This window comes from Equus przewalskii, chromosome 26, assembly GCF_037783145.1.
Source record: "Equus przewalskii isolate Varuska chromosome 26, EquPr2, whole genome shotgun sequence".
Classification (NCBI taxonomy): Eukaryota; Metazoa; Chordata; class Mammalia; order Perissodactyla; family Equidae; genus Equus; species Equus przewalskii.
The window spans coordinates 17,066,000-17,085,896 of NC_091856.1; the positions used below are offsets into that span (position 1 = coordinate 17,066,000).

Sequence of the window (19,897 nt, forward strand, 5' to 3'; positions counted from 1 at the left end):
CATGATGTTACTAATGATCAAGGTCTCTTCAACTTTTCCTTTTTTTTAATAGTAGTATTAAATATTCATGGTACAAAAATTAGAAAATACACTGAAGAAAAAATAAGTAAAATTATTCTTTTTTGCGCTACTAAGAGATGGCTATCAGTTGATTTTGGTTTAGAGTCATGTATATATGTTTCTGTGAATGTATATAAATATACACATGTACTTATAAAAACAGGATTATAGCATTGCTACTTTTTGGTAATCTTTTTTACTTAGTACATTATAACATCTCTCAATGTTAATGCATAGTTATCTCTTTAATCATTTTCAGTAGTTTGTTTAGAGTTTCAACAACTGTTTTTCCATAAAGCTTAAACAAGGTGCTTTAGACATACTATATGCTCCAGAAATGTTTGGTAAATTTGAATCTTATAAATATATAATATTTTGAACTTAAAATCATTAAAATAAAAATTTATTGTCAATTTCTAAACTGAAATTACAATAGTTATAGTTAATGTGTATTCTCTGTTTACTATGAGTTAAGCAATACTCCCACCAATGCTTTGAGATAAAATATTTTTTCCATTTGAAAAAAATGGGGGCCGGCCCCGTGGCCGAGTGGTTAAGTTCTTGTGCTCTGCTTCGTGGCCTAGGGTTTCGCAGGTTTGGATCCTGGGCGTGGACATGGCACCATGCTGAGGTGGCATCCCACATGCCACAACTAGAAGGACTCACAACTAAAAATACACAATTATGTCCCGGGGGGCTTTGGAGAGAAAAAGGAAAAATAAAATCTTAAAAAAAAAAAAAAAAAAAAAAAAGCCTGAGGCATTGATGAATCAGATAATAAACCCAAGGTCACATAGCAAGTTTAGGATATGACTCTAAACTAACTTCTAAGCTCATGCTCTTGTAGTCATTATGCTATGGTGCCCTCCAAAGGTGAAAGAATCAAGTGACTTCTTTAACTTGCATTTTATTTATGTAGCATAAACCTGTGATGATGGCCCTTCCATTTATGTCTTTCTTGAGTGTGGTCCTGGGTTGAATGGGGGAGGTCCGTCAGCTAAATGAGTAATGTGTTTTCAAGTATCCTTAAGGTTCATGTTATAGCAACAGTTTACATTGGGAGCAAGTGAGTTCGCTTCTGCCTCTTAATGTCCTTTCGTTCTTACTCTTTATCCCATCTGCTTTCCTTTGACTGGGCACATTTTACACTTTATATGCTAAGCGTTCTCTTTTGAGGAACCATAGCCATTTCTGTGACTTAGTTCATATAGAGGATACATTGTAAATATAAAAACTCAAAGCAACTAGTGATCAATTAATCAAAATCTCTCCTTTTGGCCACTAGAGGCCACTGTATGATGGCAAAGTGTTACGGTAGAAAGAAACTAAATTGTACAAGATGACCTGATTGCGAGGAGGGATTATATATAGGATATTGTGTTTAATAGCTGTTTTTAAAAAGTTATTTTTTTAAACAGTATTATTGAAGTATAATTTACATACCATAAAATGCACCCATTATAAGTGTACATGGTTTTTAGTAAATTTCATAGAGTTATACAGCCATCTCTTAGAATCCAGTTTGAGAACATTTCCATCACCCTAAAAAATTCTCTCATGTTTCCTTGCAGTTGGTCCCCATTCTTGCCCCTAGCCAGCCAAACACTAATTTGCTTTCTGTCTTTGCAGATTTACTGTTTCCAGACATTTCATGTCAATGAAATCAAACAGTATATAGTCTTTTGTATCTGGCTTCTTTCACTTAGCAAAGGCTTTTGAGATTCATCCATCCATGTTGTAGCAGTATCAATAGTTTGGTTCCTTTTCACTGCTGAATAGTATTCCATTGTGATGGATATACCACATGTTATTTATCCATAACTCATCAGCTGGTGGACATTTGGATTGTTTCAAGTTTTTGATTGGATTGTCTCAAGCATTATGAATAATGTTGCTAAGAATATTCTCACACATGTATTGTATGGATGTATATTTTCATTTCTCTTGGGTAGATTCCCAAGAATCTGCTGGGTCATTTGATAAGTTGATATATAACTTTTTAAGTTGATATATAACTTTTTAAGAAACTACCAAACTGCTCAAGTGGCTCAAAGTACCAATTTTACATACTCATGAGCAATGGATGAAGGTTCCAGTTTCTCCAAATCCTCACCAACACTTATTGTCTTTTTTTTTTTTTTAACAGCTTTATTGAGGTATAACTGACAAAAACTGTATATATTTAAGGTATATAACATGATGATTGATAGACATATGCATTGTGAAATTACTACAATCAAGCTAATGAACACATCCATCACCTCACATAGTTAGTTACCTTTTCTGTGTGTGTGGTGAGAACACTTAAGATCTACTCTGAGCAAATTTCAAATATACAGTACAGTATGGTTAACTGTACTTACCATGCTGTTCATTAGGTTCCCCAGAACTTATTCATCTTATAACTGAAAGTTTGTATCTTTTGACTAATGTCTCCCCATTTCGCCTACCCCCCAGCCCCTGGCAACCACCATTCTACTCTTTGCTTTTGTGAATTAGACTTTTTTAGATCCCACGTGTAAGTGTAATCATACAGTATTTGTCTTTCCATGTCTGGCTTATTTCAAGTAGCATAATGCCCTCCAGGTTCATCCATGTTGTCACAGATGGCAGTGTCTTTGTTATTACAGCCATTCTAGTGGGTACACGGTGGTATTTCATTGTGGCTTTAGTTTGCATTTCCTTAATGATTAATGATGTTGAGCATCTTTCCATGTGCTTAATAGCTATTTATATTTGATGAACTGTGTATTCAAATCTTTTGCTCATCTTTAAATGGACTTGTCTTTTTATTATTAAGTTGTAAATATTCTTTATAAATTCTAGAAGCATGTGATTTGCAAATATTTTCTCTCAGTCTGTGACTTATATTTTCGTTTTCTTAATGCTATCCTTTGAATTATGAAAGTTTTCAGTTTTCATAAAGTCTAATCTATAATTTCTTTCTTTTATAGTTCATGCTTTATTCCCTCAGTATTTCATTCTTCTTTATGCTATTGTGAATGGAATTATTGTCTTGATTTTATTTTTGAATTGTTTGTTGCTAGTATAGATAAATACAATTGATTTTTGTGTATTTATTTTCTATCCTGTGAATTAACCAGTGAAGCCATTTGGGCCTGGGATTTTCTGTGGCAAAATTTTTAATTACTGATTCAATTTATTGTTATATGACAATAGCTTTTATTTTTTAAACAACTTTATTGAGATGTAATTCACATACCATACAATTCACCCATTTAAAGTGTACAGTTCAGTAGTTTTTAGCATATGCACAATATTTGCAATCGTCACCACAGTTGTTTTTAAAACTTTTTCATCACCTCAAAAAGAAACCCCAACCCGCACATCTGTGGACAGCTAGTTTTCGACAAAGGAGCCAAGAACATACAATGGAGGAAGGAAAGTCTCTTCAATAAATGGTGTTGGTAAAACTGGACAGCCACATGCAAAAGAATGAAAGTAGACCATTATCTTACACCATACACAAATATTAACTCAAAATGGATTAAAGACTTGAATGTAAGACCTGAAACCATGAAACTTCTAGAAGAAAATGTAGGCAGTACACTGTTCGACATTGGTCTTAGCAGCACATTTTCAAGTACCATGTCTGACAGGGAAAGGGAAACAATAGAAAAAAATAAACAAATGGGACTACATCAAACTAAAAAGCTTCTGCACAGTAAAGGAAACCATCAACACAGTGAAAAGACAGCCTAACAACTGGGAGAAGACATTTGCAAACCCTGTATCTGATAAGGGGCTAATACCTAAAATATACAAAGAACTTACACATCTCAACAACAAAAAAACTAACAACCCAATTAAAAAATGGGCAAAAGATCTGAACAGACATTTCTCCAAAGAAGATATACAGATGGCCAACAGGCATATGAAAAGATGCTCAACATCATTAACTATCAAGGAAATGAAAATCAAAACTACCATGAGATACCACCTCGCCTGTCAGAATGGCTATAATTAACAAGACAGGAAACAAGTTTGGAGAGGATATGGAGAGAAGGGAACTCTGGTACACTGCTGGTGGGAGTGTAAACTGGTGCAGCCACTGTGGAAAACAGTATGGACATTTCTCAAAAAATTAAAAATAGAAATACCATATGATTCATCTTTTCTGTTGCTGGATATATTTTTTTGTTTTTGAGGAAGATCAGCCCTGAGCTAACATCTACTGCCAATCCTCCTCTTTTTGCTGAGGAAGGCTGGCCCTGAGCTAACATCCATGCCCATCTTCCTCTACTTTATATGTGGGACGCCTGCCACAGCATGGCTTGCCAAGCAATGCCATGTCCACACCCAGGATCCAAACCCCAGGCCGCCGAAGCGGAACGTGCGCACTTAACCGCTGTGCCACCGGGCCAGCCCCTATTGCTGGATATTTATCCAAAGAACATGAAAACACAAATGCATAAAGATACATGCACCCCTATGTTCATCGCAGCATTATTCACAATAGCTAAGACTTGGAAGCAACCTGGGTGCCCATCAAGGGAAGAATGGATAAAGAAGATGTGGTGTATATACACGATGGAATACTACTCAGCCATAAGAAACAATGATATACAGCCATTTGTGACACCATGGAGGGACCTTGAGGGTATTATGCTAAGTGAAATAAGTCAGAGGGAGAAAGTCAAATACTTTATGATCTCACTCATAAGTTGAAGATAACCAATGACAAACAAACACATAAAGGCAGAGATGGGATTGGTGGTTACCAGAGGGGAAGGGGGGAGAGTAGAGGGCGGAAGGGGTGATTAGGCACATGTGCCGTGATGGACTGTAATTAGTCTTTGGGTGGTGAATATGATGTAATGTATGTAGAAATCGAAATATAGTTACACTTGAAGTTTATATGATGTTATAAACCAATGTTACCGCAATAAAAAAAAAAAGAAACCCCATACCCGTTAGCTGTTAACTCCATATCCCCCATCCACCTGCCCCAAGCCCTAAGCAACCACTAACCTACTTTCTGTCTCTGTAGATTTCCCTATTCTGGGCTTTCATATGAATAGAATCATATATGTGATGTTTTTGTGACTGGTTTCTTTCCGCATGTTTCCTATTTTAGCGTATTTTCAAGTTTCGTTCTTGATGTAGCATGTATCAGTACATGTTGTTGGTACTTCATTCCCTTTTTTAAAAAAATGAAGGTGAAATTCACATAGCATACAATTAACCGTTTTAAAGTATATAGTTCAGTGGCATTTAATTTAGTGCATTCCCAAGGCTATGCAACCACCACTTCTCTTTAGTTTCAAAACTTTTTCACCCCCAAATGAACACCCCGTACCATTTAAGTAACACTCCCATTCCAGCCTCCCCCACCCCCGGCAACCACTAATATGCTTTCTCTCTCTCTCTGGATATGCCTATTCTGGATAGTTCATGTAAGTGGAATCATACAATATATATGACCTTTTGTGTGTGGCTCTTTTCACTTAGCATCATGTTTTCAAGGTTCATCCAAGTTGGAGCATGGATCAGTACTTCTTTTCTTTCTATGACTGAGTAATATTCTGTCATCTGGATATGCCATAATTAGTTTATTTGTTTACCTGTTGACAGACATTTGGGTTGTTTCCACTGTTTGGCTGTTACAAATAATGCTGTTCTAAACATTTGTGTCCAAGTATCTATGTGGACATATGTTTTCATTTCTCTTATATTGCTAGGGCGTACGGTATTTCTCTGTTTAACTCTTTGAAGAACTGCCAAACTGTTTGCCACAGCAGCTGCACCATTTATATTCCTGCTAGCAATATATGAGGGTGTCTATTTCCCTGTATCCTTGCCCTCACCAACACTTTTTTTTTATAGCAATCCTAGTGGATGTGAAGTGATATCTTATTGTGGTTTTGATTTGCATTTCCCTAATGATTAATGATGTTGAGCATTTTCTCATGTGCTTATTGGTCATATGTATAGCTTCCTTGAAGAAATGTCTGTTCGGGTCCTTTGCCCATTTTAATTGAGTTATTTGTCTTTTTTTTAAATTGAATTTTAGGAATTCTTTATGTATTCTAGATAAAGAAGATATCCCTTATCAGGTATATTATTTGCAAATATGTTCTCCCATTTTTGGGGAGGTTGTCTTTTCACTTTTTTGATGATATATTTTGAAACACAAAAGTTTTTAATTTTGATGAAGTCCAATTTATCTGCTTTTTGTTTTGTTGCCTGAGCATTTGGTGTCATATCTAAGAATCTTTTGCCAAACTCAAGTTTTGAAGATTTACTCCTACGTTTTCTTCTAAGGGTTTTTAGTTTAAGCTCTTAAATTTAGGCCTCTGACCAATTTTGAGTTAATATTTGTATATGCTGTGAGGTAGGGTCCACCTTCATTAGTTTGCATGTGGATATCCAGTTGTCTCAGCACCATTTGTTGAATAGACTGTTCTTTCCCCATTGAATGGTCTTGGCAATCTTGTTTAAGATCAGTTGACCATAGATGTATGGGTTTAATCAAACCTATACATAGGTGGGTAAAGTTAAATGTAGAATTACCATATGACCCAGCATTTCCACTCCTAGATATATCCTCAAAAGAATTGAAAACAGGGGCCGGCCCAGTGGCACAGTGGTTAAGTTCACATGTTCTGCTTTGGTGGCGCAGGGTTCGCTGGTTCAGATCCCAGGTGTGGTCATGGCACCACTTGGCAAGCTGTGCTGTGGCAGGCGTCCCACATATAAAGTAGATGAAGATGGGCACGGATGTTAGCTCAGGGCCAGTCTTCCTTAGCAAAAGAAAAAGAGAAGGATTGGCAGTAGATGTTAGCTCAGGGCTAATCTTCCTCAAAAAATGAAAAAATTAAAAAATAAAGAATTGAAAACGGATACTCAAACAAATACTAGTAAATGCATGTTCATAGCAGCACTCTTCACAATAGCCAAAAGGTAGAAACTACCCAAATGTCCATCAACAGATGAATGGATAAACAAATTATAGTGTGTATGTATGTGTGTGTATGTATATATATATATATATAAAATAAAATATTATTCAGTAATAAAAAGAAATGAAGTCCTGATTCATAGTACAATGTGAATGAACCTTAAAAACATGCTAAGTGAAAGAAGCCAGACACAAAAAATCGCATACTGTATAAATCTATTTTTATGAAAAAATAGAAGAGTTAAAATCTGTAGAGACAGAAAGCTCACAGGTGGTTGTCAGGGCCTAGAGGGAGGGGCAATTGCTATGCATAATGGATACAGGGGTTCCTTTCAGGCTGATGAAATGTTTTGGTACTAGATAAAGGTAGTGTTTGCACAACATTGTAACTGTACTTAAATGCTACTGAATTGTTCATTTTAAAGCCTTTCCTTTGTCTGCTCCCCCAGAGATAATCTCCTTCAGGTCTTTTTGGTATTTCTTTCAATATTTAAAACCACACTTTTCAATGTTATTACATGTCTCAATGTTATACTGTTCTCTTTGGAATCACTAATCTAAAGACTGATAGGTGAGATTTAAGTTCTCTTGTAGCACCTTGATTCTGCTCCTCCTTTCCCATCCTCCCCGTGTAGTTATTTCACCATCTTTGCTTCAATCAATACTCTATGTTTAAATAATTATGATTCTGGTGTAGTTTGCCGCTGAGTCAAATAGTATACTATTATTATGTTTCTTCTCAGAACTTTTATTTTTCCTGGACATAAATAATTGCTCTATTTTTTTGCTCCATTAGACTAGGTATAAGGAAACTAAGCAAAATCTTCCTGTACTCTTCCCACGGCCTCTTGATACAATTTTCTACTGCCAAATGTGTTAGATTACCTGTCAGTCTACTTTTTTTCCTGGAGCCCTTTGTCTTCTTGTTACAATCTAAACAGGTAGCTCTTTAAGCCTGCTACACAGCTGTGATCCAAGAAATTTCTTTAACTCTTTCCTGCATCGATTCTGCTATTTCCTGTATCCCATGTCTTCATTCTTGGTTTACATCCTTATTTTGGTGGCACATGTTCTCCAGTAGCTTCATGAGAAAGGATGTATAAGAGGTTATTTTTGTGAGTATCTAAAACTACTTGTATTCTCTCAACACATTGATTGTTTGGCTGGTAGAGATTTCTGGGTTGAATTTCATTTTCTCTCAGAATTTTGAAGGCATTGCTCCATCTTCTAAGATTACCATTGAGAATTTGATACTATTCTTATGCTTAATCTTTTGTATGCACCCTTCCCCTTTCTGAAAGCTTTGGAATCAAACCCATCTCTTTCTCTGCGGTGTTCTGAAATTTCACAATGACACAAGGTGCTATGGTCTTTTTTCTTTCATTTCTGCAGAAAACATTAGATCTCTGATTTAATCATCTTACTTTTTAGGAGATTGATTCACCTTATTCTTTCCTTTCTGTTACTTTTCTTTTCACATAGTAAGGAGAGACTTTATTTAATAAGATTACTGGGGGAGAAGGGTGGCTGGAAAGAGACTTTTGCAACAGTGGGAAGGAGACTGTTGTAATAGACAGACTGCTGTGACCAGATCTGCAAGTGTCTCCTTTCTATTGTATTTTATATTTTTATATACTTTATATATTATTATATTTATATAATAATATATAAATATAAATATAATAAATATATTATTATATTATATTATAATTTATATCAAATTGTTAATTTCCAAGAGCTCACTCTTGTCTTCTCATTGCTTCCTTCTTCTTCTCTTACTTCCCCCTTCTTCCTCGTCACTCTACCCCATTGCATTCCTTATTCTACTGCTTTTCTCCCTTTGTCTCAGTCCTCTCCTTCCCCTTCTCTTGTTTATCCCCTTCCTTTTTCTCCCTCTTTCCTGTGTTTCTCCTCTTCGCCCTTTTTCCTCCAGCATCCTGTTCTTTTTTTTTTTTAAGATTGGCACCTGAGCTAACAACTGTTGCCAATCTTCTTTCTTTTAAATTATTATTAATATTTTTTAAATTTATTTTTATTTTTTTCTTCCCAAAGCCCACCAGTACATAGGTGTATATTCTAGTTGTGAGTGCCTTGTGCTGTGCTATGTGGGATGCCATCTCAGCATGGCCTGATGAGCGGTGCCATGTCCATGCCCAGGATCTGAACCGGCGAAACCCTGGGCCGATGAAGTGGAGTGCGTGAACTTAACTGCTCAGCGACGGGCCGGCCCCTCCAGCATCCTGTTCTTGATACATTGTTGTTATGTCTTCTCTAATCAATGAGGACATGAATTATGGAATTTTTAATTTGTTTTTCATTTACTTTGTTTCTGTTTTCTTCTGTGCCTGCATTCTCTGTTTCCTCCAAATTGGTTTTATCTGTTTTTGTTTTGGGGGTTTTTTTTGGTGTCCATTTAATGTCCATTCATCTTTTTGGCAAGGCTCTTATAAAGCTGATTGGAAGCAGTGTATATAGGTGAGTGGGGCTTGTAGCCTAGTGGGTTTCACTGTAGAGTGACAGAGCAGGGAGCCAGTTTTTTGGCTGAAGGGCACTCAAATATCAGTGTTTGTAAGTTTTTGGAGGGGCTGTTATGTTTCTCCAAAGAATAAAGATCTTCCATGTAAATAAAAATTATCCCTTAATCTATTATTTGTAAATTTAGGTATTTTAACATCACATTGCCTTGGAATATTGCACAGCTCAGTTTATTCATTAAAATGAAAGAATTGGACTTGATCCTTTCTATCCATAACCAGTCTACAATGCTTTACTACAAGTCCTGTATAGAATAATTTAAAGGTGTTCAGTATCTCAATATATATACACAATACATTAACCCACACATTTTTTTTTCTACAAAGAGCCTGTGTATGTGGCCCAGTAAAGGTTTACTAATGCACCAGACACATGTAGTGCCTTCTAGAGATAAGACCTATATATAAATTGGCATAATATAGCTCAGAAAACTATAAATGAGAATCAGACACACCTGGCTTTGAATTGTAGCACTGTCATGTACAAGCTGTGTGACCTTGGGAAAGTCAAAAATCCTCTCTGAGCCTATTTCCTCATTAATTCCACTGTATGCCAGACCCTATATAGCGTTGGAATGAGAGTAGCATATAAAGTTTCCTCCCTCTTTGGAGCTTCTATTTATTGTATGTTGTTATTAGTGACAATTCTGTTTTAATGCTCACATTTTAAATCCTGGCATTTCAGTGGTTAAAATAAGGGTAGCACATACTTTTGTGTCCATACACTATACTTTTAATGATTGTTTCTTAAGAATATTATATGCGTTTACACCATTTGATTTTTTCAATCTAAACTTGAAATGTTAAAAGTTTAATGAACTATAGGGGCTGGCCCCGTGGCCGAGTGGTTAAGTTCGCGCGCTCCGCTGCAGGCGGCCCAGTGTTTCTTTGGTTCGAATCCTGGGCACAGACATGGCACTGCTCATCAAACCACGCTGAGGCAGCGTCCCACATGCCACAACTAGAAGGACCCACAACGAAGAATATACAACTATGTACCGGGGGGCTTTGGGGAGAAAAAGGAAAAAAATAAAATCTTCAAAAAAAAAAGTTTAATAAACTATAATAGGTTGGAAAATTAACTAAAGTAGATGGTATTTGTTTACCACAATTCATTTGAGGGTCATATGTCCTTCAGTGTACTGTAACTAGTATATAAATGTTACATCTTCAGCCTTTTGCTATAATCTTTGCTGATTGTTGTTTTTACATTCTCTCTCCTATTATAAGATATTGTTAACATCTAAGTCTAGGAATTGGGATTCCCAAGATACTGATAAAAAAAATGCTGTAATAGAAATTTCTGTGCTTCAGAGGTTTTAGAACTCAAGGAGATTCTTTTTATAATGCATGTTCTTGAAGCAGTATATCCCTAAGGGCACTAATGGATGCTTTCCCGTCTCTCATTTTCTCAATTTAGGGAAACTAAAACCAACAATGGCATTCATGTCAGGAAAATTGAAGATTAAAGGAAACATGGCCCTAGCAATCAAATTGGAGAAGCTAATGAGTCAGATGAACGCCAAGCTGTGAAGGAAAAGAAAAAAAAATTTCATCCTCTAAGCTCAAAAAGGAAAAGGGCTCAGTAGTTAAAATCTAATGTTTGTTTTCCTCCCTCTTGTATTGTAAGGATACGCCTGTTTGTGCTGGAAAAAATAGAATTTCTGTATCTATAAGACTTGAAATTGTAATTAAAACAGCTAGCTATAAGCTTCACTAAGTGGAATTCTAATACATACTGTTCTTTCTATTTTGTGAGTTTTGCCTCTCAGCCCTATAAATCATTCACCATCTTCTTACAGGACAAGTATTATGAGCAACCAATTAGGGTCAAGCAGTAAAATAAGTTCTTTTCAAAGCTTCTTCTCCCAGACTAGTCAGTTTTAAAAATTTTTAGTTTTGGACTGTATACTAATGAAAATCTTAATGATATTTTAAATTTTTATATACTTCTTTTAAAGATCTTTTACAATGCATTTTCCCAGGAATCACATAATAAACTACTTAAATACCATTTGTAAAGACTAATGAAACAGTTTTTCATTTTGTTAACTAGCTTTCTAGGTGTAAGTTATCTATAGGAAAATATTAATGTAATTCAACTAATTGTAGTATGTATCCTATTTTAAAGTATGTAAAAATGCCCTAAAATAAAATTGTAACCCCCAGCCCTCCAGGACCAGTTAAGCTGACCCCATCTCTTATCAACAGTGTGATTAGGAATCGACTTTCAGAAAATCTGCCAAGTCACATAGCCAGGGCATGTGCAAAAGAAGTGGTGACCAGAAACAACCTTGGAACCAAAGATCCTCCTTCCCACGGAACCCAAGGACCAGGACACGACCAGATCTTGAAAGTTGGACTCTTATCAGAAGCGAGGGGTCCCTCATTCAGGAAGATCCCGTGTTAAAATTCCTTACCCACCTCATCAAAAATGTTTAAAACCCCATCATAAATGTTTAGAACCTCATCATGAATGTTTAGAACCCTGTCATAAATGTTTAAAACCTTACCATAAATGCTTGAAGCCCACTTATCAAAACCTGTTCCACCAGCGTTTATGTGTGCCAGCTTATCCTCCCTAACCTCTTAAATTTCATCCCAAATCTTGAATTGGGGAGACAGATCTGAGGGCACGTGTCCCCTGGCTCCCTGCACATCAATCTCACAGAATAAAAAGCTGATTTCTCCCACAAAGGCTGATGTCATAATTAATTGGCTTATTTATGTGCATTGGGCAGAGAACCCCAATTTTGCATGGTAACAAAATAATTTCTCCCCAGAAGTATGCACTCGGTAACAGTGTTTTGAAATGAGAACATTAGAATAGATGATGGTTACAGGCTTAATTGTATGCCCCCAAAATTCATATCTTGAAGTCCTAACCCCCAATATCTCAAAATGTGACTATATCTGGAGATAAAGCCTTTAAAGTGCTGATTAAGTTAAAATGAGCCTTTTGGGGGGCCCTAATCGAATGTGACTGGTGTCCATATAAGAGGAAGAAATTGGAACACAAAAGAGAGACTTGGAATGTACCACAGAGGAAAGATCATGTAAGGACACAGCAAGAAGATAGTCATCTGCAAGTCAAGGGGAGAGGCCTGAGAAGAAACCAAATCTACTGACGCCTTGATCTTAGATTTCTAGTCTCCAGAACTGTAAGAAATTTCTGTTGGTTTAGCCACCAGTCTGTGGTATTTTGTTATGGCAGCCGGAGCAAACTAATACAATGATTTGTTTTTCTTTTTTCAAAAAGCTCAACTTAAAAAAAAAACCAGCCCTTACCTTTCATTTTAATCAGTTAAAGATACTTCCTCAGTGTAATTTTTACTTATCTTCCACCCTCTTTTTTTTTTTTTTTTTTTTATTAATGTTATGATAGATTACAAGCTTGTGAGACTTCAGTTGTACATTTTTGTTAGTCATGTTGTGGGTACACCACTTCCCCCTTCGTACCCTCCCCCCACCCCCCCTTTTCCCTGGTAACCACCGATCAGATCTCCTTCTCAATATACTAATTTCCACCTATGAGTGGAGTCATATAGAGATCGTCTTTCTCTGACTGACTTATTTCGCTTAACATAATGCCCTCGAGGTCCATCCACGTTGTTGTGAATGGGCCAATTTCGTCTTTTTTTATGGCTGAGTAGTATTCCATTGTGTATATATACCACATCTTCTTTATCCAGTCATCAGTTTCTGGGCATGTAGGCTGGTTCCACGTCTTGGCTATTGTAAATAATGCTGCGATGAACATAGGGGTGCAACGGACTCTTGAGATATCTGTTATCAGGTTCTTAGGATAGATACCCAGTAATGGGATGGCTGGGTCATAGGGTATTTCTATTTTTAACTTTTTGAGAAATCTCCATACTGTTTTCCATAGTGGCTGTACCAGTTTGCATTCCCACCAACAGTGTATGAGGGTTCCTCTTTCTCCACAACCTCTCCAACATTTGTCGTTCTTGGTTTTGGATGTTTTTGCCAATCTAACGGGGGTAAGGTGATATCTTAGTGTAGTTTTGATTTGCATTTCCCTGATGATTAGCGATGATGAACATCTTTTCATGTGTCTATTGGCCATATTCATATCTTCTTTTGAGAAATGTCTGTTCATGTCCTCTGCCCATTTTTTGATCGGGTTGTTTGTTTTTTTGTTGTTAAGCAGTGTGAGTTCTTTGTATATTATGGAGATTAACCCTTTGTCGGATATGTGGCTTGTAAATATTTTTTCCCAATTAGTGAGCTGTTTTTTTGTTTCAATTCTGTTTTCCCTTGCCTTGAAGAAGCTCTTTAGTCTGATGAAGTCCCATTTGTTTATTCTTTCTATTGTTTCCCTCAACTGAGGAGTTACAGTGTCCGAAAAGATTCTTTTGAAACTGATGTCAAAGAGTGTACTGCCTATATTCTCTTCCAAAAGACTTATTGTCTCAGGCCTAATCTTTAGGTCTTTGATCCATTTTGAGTTTATTTTGGTGTGTGGTGAAAAAGAATGGTCAATTTTCAATCTTTTGCATGTGGCTGTCCAGTTTTCCCAGCACCATTTGTTGAAGAGACTTTCTTTTCTCCATTGTAGGCCCTCTGCTCCTTTGTCGAAGATTAGCTGTCCATAGATGTGTGGTTTTATCTCTGGGCTTTCAATTCTGTTCCATTGATCTGTGGACCTGTTTTTGTACCAGTACCATGCTGTTTTGATCACTGTAGCTTTGTAGTATGTTTTGAAATCGGGGATTGTGATTCTGCCGGCTTTGTTTTTCTTGCTCAGGATTGGTTTAGCAATTCGCGGTCTTTTGTTCCCCCATATGAATTTTAGGATTGTTTGTTCAATTTCTGTGAAGAATGTTCTTGGGATTCTGATTGGGATAGCATTGAATCTGTATATTGCTTTAGGTAGTATGGACATTTTAACTATGTTTATTCTTCCAATCCATGTACAAGGAATGTTTTTCCATCTCTTTATGTCATCGCCTATTTCTTTCAAGAAAGTCTTGTAGTTTTCATTGTATAGATCCTTCACTTCCTTGGTTAAGTTTATCCCAAGGTATTTTATTCTTTTCGTTGCGATTGTGAATGGGATAGAGTTCTTGAGTTCTTTTTCTGTTAGTTTATTGTTAGTGTATAGAAATGCTACTGATTTATGCACGTTAATTTTATACCCTGCTACTTTGCTGTAGTTGTTGATTATTTCTAATAGTTTTTCTGTGGATTCTTTGGGGTTTTCTATGTATAAGATCATGTCGTCTGCAAACAACGAGAGTTTTACTTCTTCGTTACCTATTTGGATTCCTTTTATTTCTTTTTCCTGCCGAATTGCTCTGGCCAGCACCTCCAGTACTATGTTGAATAGGAGTGGTGAAAGTGGGCACCCTTGTCTTGTTCCTGTCCTCAGAGGGATGGCTTTCAGCTTTTGTCCATTGAGTATGATGTTGGCTGTGGGTCTATCATATATGGCCTTTATTATGTTGAGGTACTTTCCTTCTATGCCCATTTTACTGAGGGTTTTTATCATAAATGGGTGTTGGATCTTGTCGAATGCTTTCTCTGCATCTATTGAGATGATCATGTGGTTTTTGTTTTTCATTTTGTTGATGTAGTGTATCACGTTGATTGACTTGCGGATGTTGAACCATCCCTGTGTCCCTGGTATAAATCCCACTTGATCATGGTGTATAATCTTTTTGATGTATTGCTGTAATCGGTTTGCCAAAATTTTGTTGAGGATTTTTGCATCTATGTTCATCAGTGATATCGGCCTGTAGTTCTCCTTCTTTGTGTTGTCCTTGTCAGGTTTGGGGATCAGAGTGATGTTGGCTTCATAGAATGTGTTAGGGAGTTCTCCATCTTTCTCAATTTTCTGGAACAGTTAGTTGTGTATTCTTCGTTGTGGGTTCCTCTAGTTGTGGCATGTGGGACGCTGCCTCAGCGTGGTCTGACAAGCAGTGCCATGTCCGCGCCCAGGATTCGAACCGACGAAACACTGGGCCGCCTGCAGCGGAGTGCGCGAACTTAACCACTCGGCCACCGGGCCAGCCCCATTCCACCCTCTTATATTATTGTGCTATTAAGTGACTTTAGCTGATTCTGACATTTTGTGGAATCATTTTAGGGGTATTTAATGTGTATCTTAGAAATAAGGAAACAGGATCAGAGATGGGAAAGAACTTGCCCAAGGTCAAAATTAACCAGGCCTATCCAACAAAAACCTCCCAGTACATTTGCCTTGAATAGAACTTGAAGCCCTCACCTCCCCCTCTGGGAAGCCCAAATGGATTGACTTTGGGGTGGTAGCCTTACAACTCCTTTGGCATCTCCCAGTCATTTCTAGTTGGGAGATCCTGGTCAGATGTTGCCAGCAGGCTCCTTTTCTACTGAAGTTTTCTAAAGACTTCTCTCCTTTCTCTGCATTCTGCAAATGGTCTCAAACCTTTGGGAAAATAAAAAGTAAATATAGTGAGGCAGGAATCCTGGGTTCTGGTCACTAAACATGAACTTGCTAACTAAAAGGTTTTAGGATATTGGAAGAAACTCTTTCACCTAGTAATTGAGTGAATTGGATGAGGTCATCTGCAGCCCCTCTGTGCTCATTATCACCAAGAAGTGCTGAGCGATCTGCATTATTCTATCAGAAATAAAGGAGACCTTACCTACATTCCTGAAACCTTCCGTCTTGCCACATTCCCCAGCTGCCTTAATGAATTCATGTGTTCCCTATTCTTGGATCTTCCGCATTAACTGCGTTGAAATTGTAGATCCTGCCATAGGTTCTGAATGGCCGTTTTGTGTGTTGTCCAGTAGCCAGTTGAGCCCTGTTTCTGAAATAGAATGGTTTAGAGGGAAATCATGCCAGTGGGTTTTTTAGTGATTGAGTGAAATTATTTAGACATTATTTTTAAGATGGTTTGTTGCTAGTAATCCTATATTTCAACAAATCCTCTTATAGTACTTCTTAAATAATCCTCTTAAGCAGAAGAAAAAAGTCCTTTTTCTCTACCTAAGTTCTCAACTGGGGCCCTGTAAATTAGACTAACAAAAGATAGATTAACAAGAGAAGAACAAAGAAATTCATTAACGTTCATTTGCACATATACATGGGAGCATTCATACATGAGTAACTCAAAGGGACGGTTAGAACTTGAGCTTATGTAACATCTTAACAAAAGAACAATAAGTTTTTAGAGAAGTAACAAGACAAAGGAAAAGGACTTTGAATTTCTAAGGGTGGCAAATTGTGCAAAGGAAAATATATGGATTGTTTAGTGAGGGTAAATTTAGTTTTGTAAGAAACCACTAACTGTCTTCCAAAGTGGCTATACCATTTTGCATTCCCACCAGCAATGAATGAGTGTTCTCATTGCTCTCCATCCTCACCAGCATTTGGTATTGTCAGTGTTGTGGATTTGGGCCATTCTAAGAGGTGTATAGTGGTACCTTGTTGTTTTAATCTGCAATTCTCTAATGACATAGGAAGTAGAACAGCTTTTCATACGCTTACTTGCCTCTTTGTTTTCTATGGTGAGGTGTCTGTTCAGGTCTTTGGATTATTTTTAAATCACATGGTTTTCTTATTGTTGCATTTTAAGAGTTCTTTGTATATTTTGGGTAATAGTCCTTTATCAGTTGTCTTTTGCAAATATTTTCTTCCAGTCTGTGACTTGTTTTCTCATTCTCTTGACATCATCTTTCACAGAGCAGAAGTTTTTCATTTTAATGAAGGTCAGCTTATCAATCGCTTCTTTCATGGATTGTACCTTTGGTGTTATATCTAAAAAGTTACTGCCATACCCAAGGTCATCTAGGTTTCTCCTATGGTATTTTATAGGAGTTTTGTAGTTTTGCGTTACATTTAGATCTGTGTGATCCGTTTTGAGTTAATTTTTGTGAAAGGTACAAAGTCTTTGTTTAGATTCTGTTTTTTTGCATGTGGATATCCACATTTGTGAAAAGACTTATCTTTGCTCCTTTGTTAAAAATCAGTTAATTATATGTATGTGGGTCTATTTCTGGACTCTATTCTGTTCCATTGATCTATTTGTTTATTCTTTCACCAACACCACACTACTTGGTTACTGTAGCTTTATAGTAAGTCTTGAAGTCAGGTAGTGTTAGTCCTCCAACTTTGTTCTTCTTCAATATCGAGTTGGCTGTTCTGGGTCTTTTGCCTCTCCATACAAACTTTAGAATGATTTTGTTGATATCCACAAAATAACTTGCTGGGATTTTGATTGGCATTGCACTGAATCTATATATTAGTTTGGGACAAACTGATGTCTTGACAATATGGAGTCTTACTATCCATGAACATGAAATATCTTCATTTATTAAGTTCTTTAATATCTTTCATCAGAGTCTGGTAGGTTTCCTCGTATAGATCTTGTACATACTATGTTAGATGTGTTCCTAAGTACTTCATATTTTTGGGTGTTAATGTAACTGGTAATATGTTTTAAATTTGAAATTTCACTTGTTCATTGCTGGTATGTAGGAAAGCAATTGACTTTTGTATATTAACCTTGCATCCTACAAACTTGCTATAATCATATATTAGTTCCAGGTTTTTTTTTAATCAATTCTTTCAGATTTTCTACATAGACAGTTATGTCATCTGCAAACACAGTTTTATTTCTTCCTTTCCAATCTGTATAACTTTTATTTCCTTTTCTTGTGTTATTGCATTAGCTAGGACTTCCAGTTTGATATTGAAAAGCAGTAGTGAAAAGGGGACATCCTTGCCTTGTTTATGTTCGTAATAGGAAAGCTTCCAGTTTCTCATCTTTAAGTATGATGTTAGTTGTGGGGTTTTTGTGGATATTCTTTATCAAGTTTAGGAAGTTCTCCTTCTTCCTCGTTTACTCACAGATTTTATCATGAGTGGGCGTTGGATTTTGTCAAATGCTTTTCCTACATCTATTGATACGATCATGTGATTTTTCTTCTTTAGCCTGTTGATGTGGTAGATTACATTAATTGGTGTGTTGAATGTTGAACCAGCCTTGCATACCAGGGATAAATCCTACTTGGTTGTGTTTATGGTCTGAATCATGTCCTCCCAAATTTCATATGGTATTAGGAGGTATTAGGAGGTGGACCCTTTGGGATGTGATTAGGTCATCAGTGGAGCCATCATGACTGGAATTAGTGCTCTTATAAAAGAGACCCCAGAGAGCTAGCTGGTCCCTTCCACCATGTAAGGATATAGCAAGAAGGGGCCATGTATGAATCAGAAATTGGGCCCTTACCAGTCACTGAATCTGCCTGTGTCTTGGTCTTGGATTTCCCAGCCTCCAGAACTGTACGAAATAAATTTCTGTTGTTTATAAGCTAACTAGTCTCTGGTATTTTTTTATAGGAGCCCGAATAGGCTAAGACAGTTGTGGTATATAATTCTTTTTATACATTGTTGGATTCAATTTGCTAATATTTTGTTGAGGATTTTCCTATCTATGTTCATGAGAGAAACTGGTTTGTAGTTTTGTTGTAATGTCTTTGTCTGGTTTTGGTAAGAGGATAATGCTGCTTCATAGAATGAGTTAGGAATACTGCCTCTGTTTCTATCTTCCAAAGGGGACTGTAGAGAATTGGTATAATTTCTTCCTTAAGTGTTTGTTAGAATTCACCAGTGAACCCATCTTGATCTTCTGCTTTCTGGTTTTGAAGGTTATTAATTACCATCTTGTTTTTTCCCATCTGTTCTGTATATCTTTTTGTTCCTCTTTTCCAGACTTCTTCCATTTCATTCTGCCTTCCATGTAATGCAGGGATCTCACAAAATATTCCCATTTCCTTTTCCCATTCATTGTACTATTTTGGTCATACATTTTATTTCCAAATATGTTATAAATTCTACCATATATTGTTTAATATTTTTGTTAAAGAGTTCTTTTGAAAGATTAAAAAAATGAGAAAAAGGTCTTTTAAATTTACCCATATATTTACTATTTGCACTGTGAAAATGTCCATCATCAATTATCCAAACATATGAACATATCCAAAAGTTTCCTCCTGCCCCTTTCTAGTCTTTTATGCTCATCCTCCACACCATTTCCAGCAACTACTGATCTGCTTTCTATCACTATAGATTTGTTTGCATTTTCCCAGAATTTATATAAATAGAATCATACAGTATGTACTTTTTTGTTGTTGTTTCGCTTCTTTCAATTGCATAATTATTTTGAGATTTATTCTTGTTGTTAGGTATATCAATAGTTGATTCCTTTTTATTATTCCTGAGTAGTTTTCACTATATGGATAAACCACAATTTGTTTATCTATTTACCTGTTGATAGACATTTGGGTTGGTTCCAGCTTTTGGCTATTACAAATAAATCTGCTGTGAAATCTCATTTACAAGTCTTTGTATTCTCTTGGGTATGGAATCGCT

At 36.5% G+C, this 19,897-nt stretch overlaps 2 protein-coding genes across 2 annotated transcripts in view; both read left to right on the top strand.

Annotated features, from left to right (window-relative positions):
• The window catches only part of HSDL2 (hydroxysteroid dehydrogenase like 2), a 65,169-nt gene extending 52,956 nt beyond the window's left edge, over positions 1–12,213 (top strand). Inside the window, exon 11 of the mRNA XM_008513263.2 lies at positions 10,937–12,213. Within this exon, the coding sequence (XP_008511485.2) occupies positions 10,937–11,049 (113 nt within the window). The 3' untranslated portion in view covers positions 11,050–12,213. The remainder of the gene's footprint in view (positions 1–10,936) is intronic.
• KIAA1958 (KIAA1958 ortholog) overlaps positions 1–19,897 on the top strand; it is a 204,956-nt gene that overhangs the window by 919 nt on the left and 184,140 nt on the right. The window lies entirely within an intron of this gene.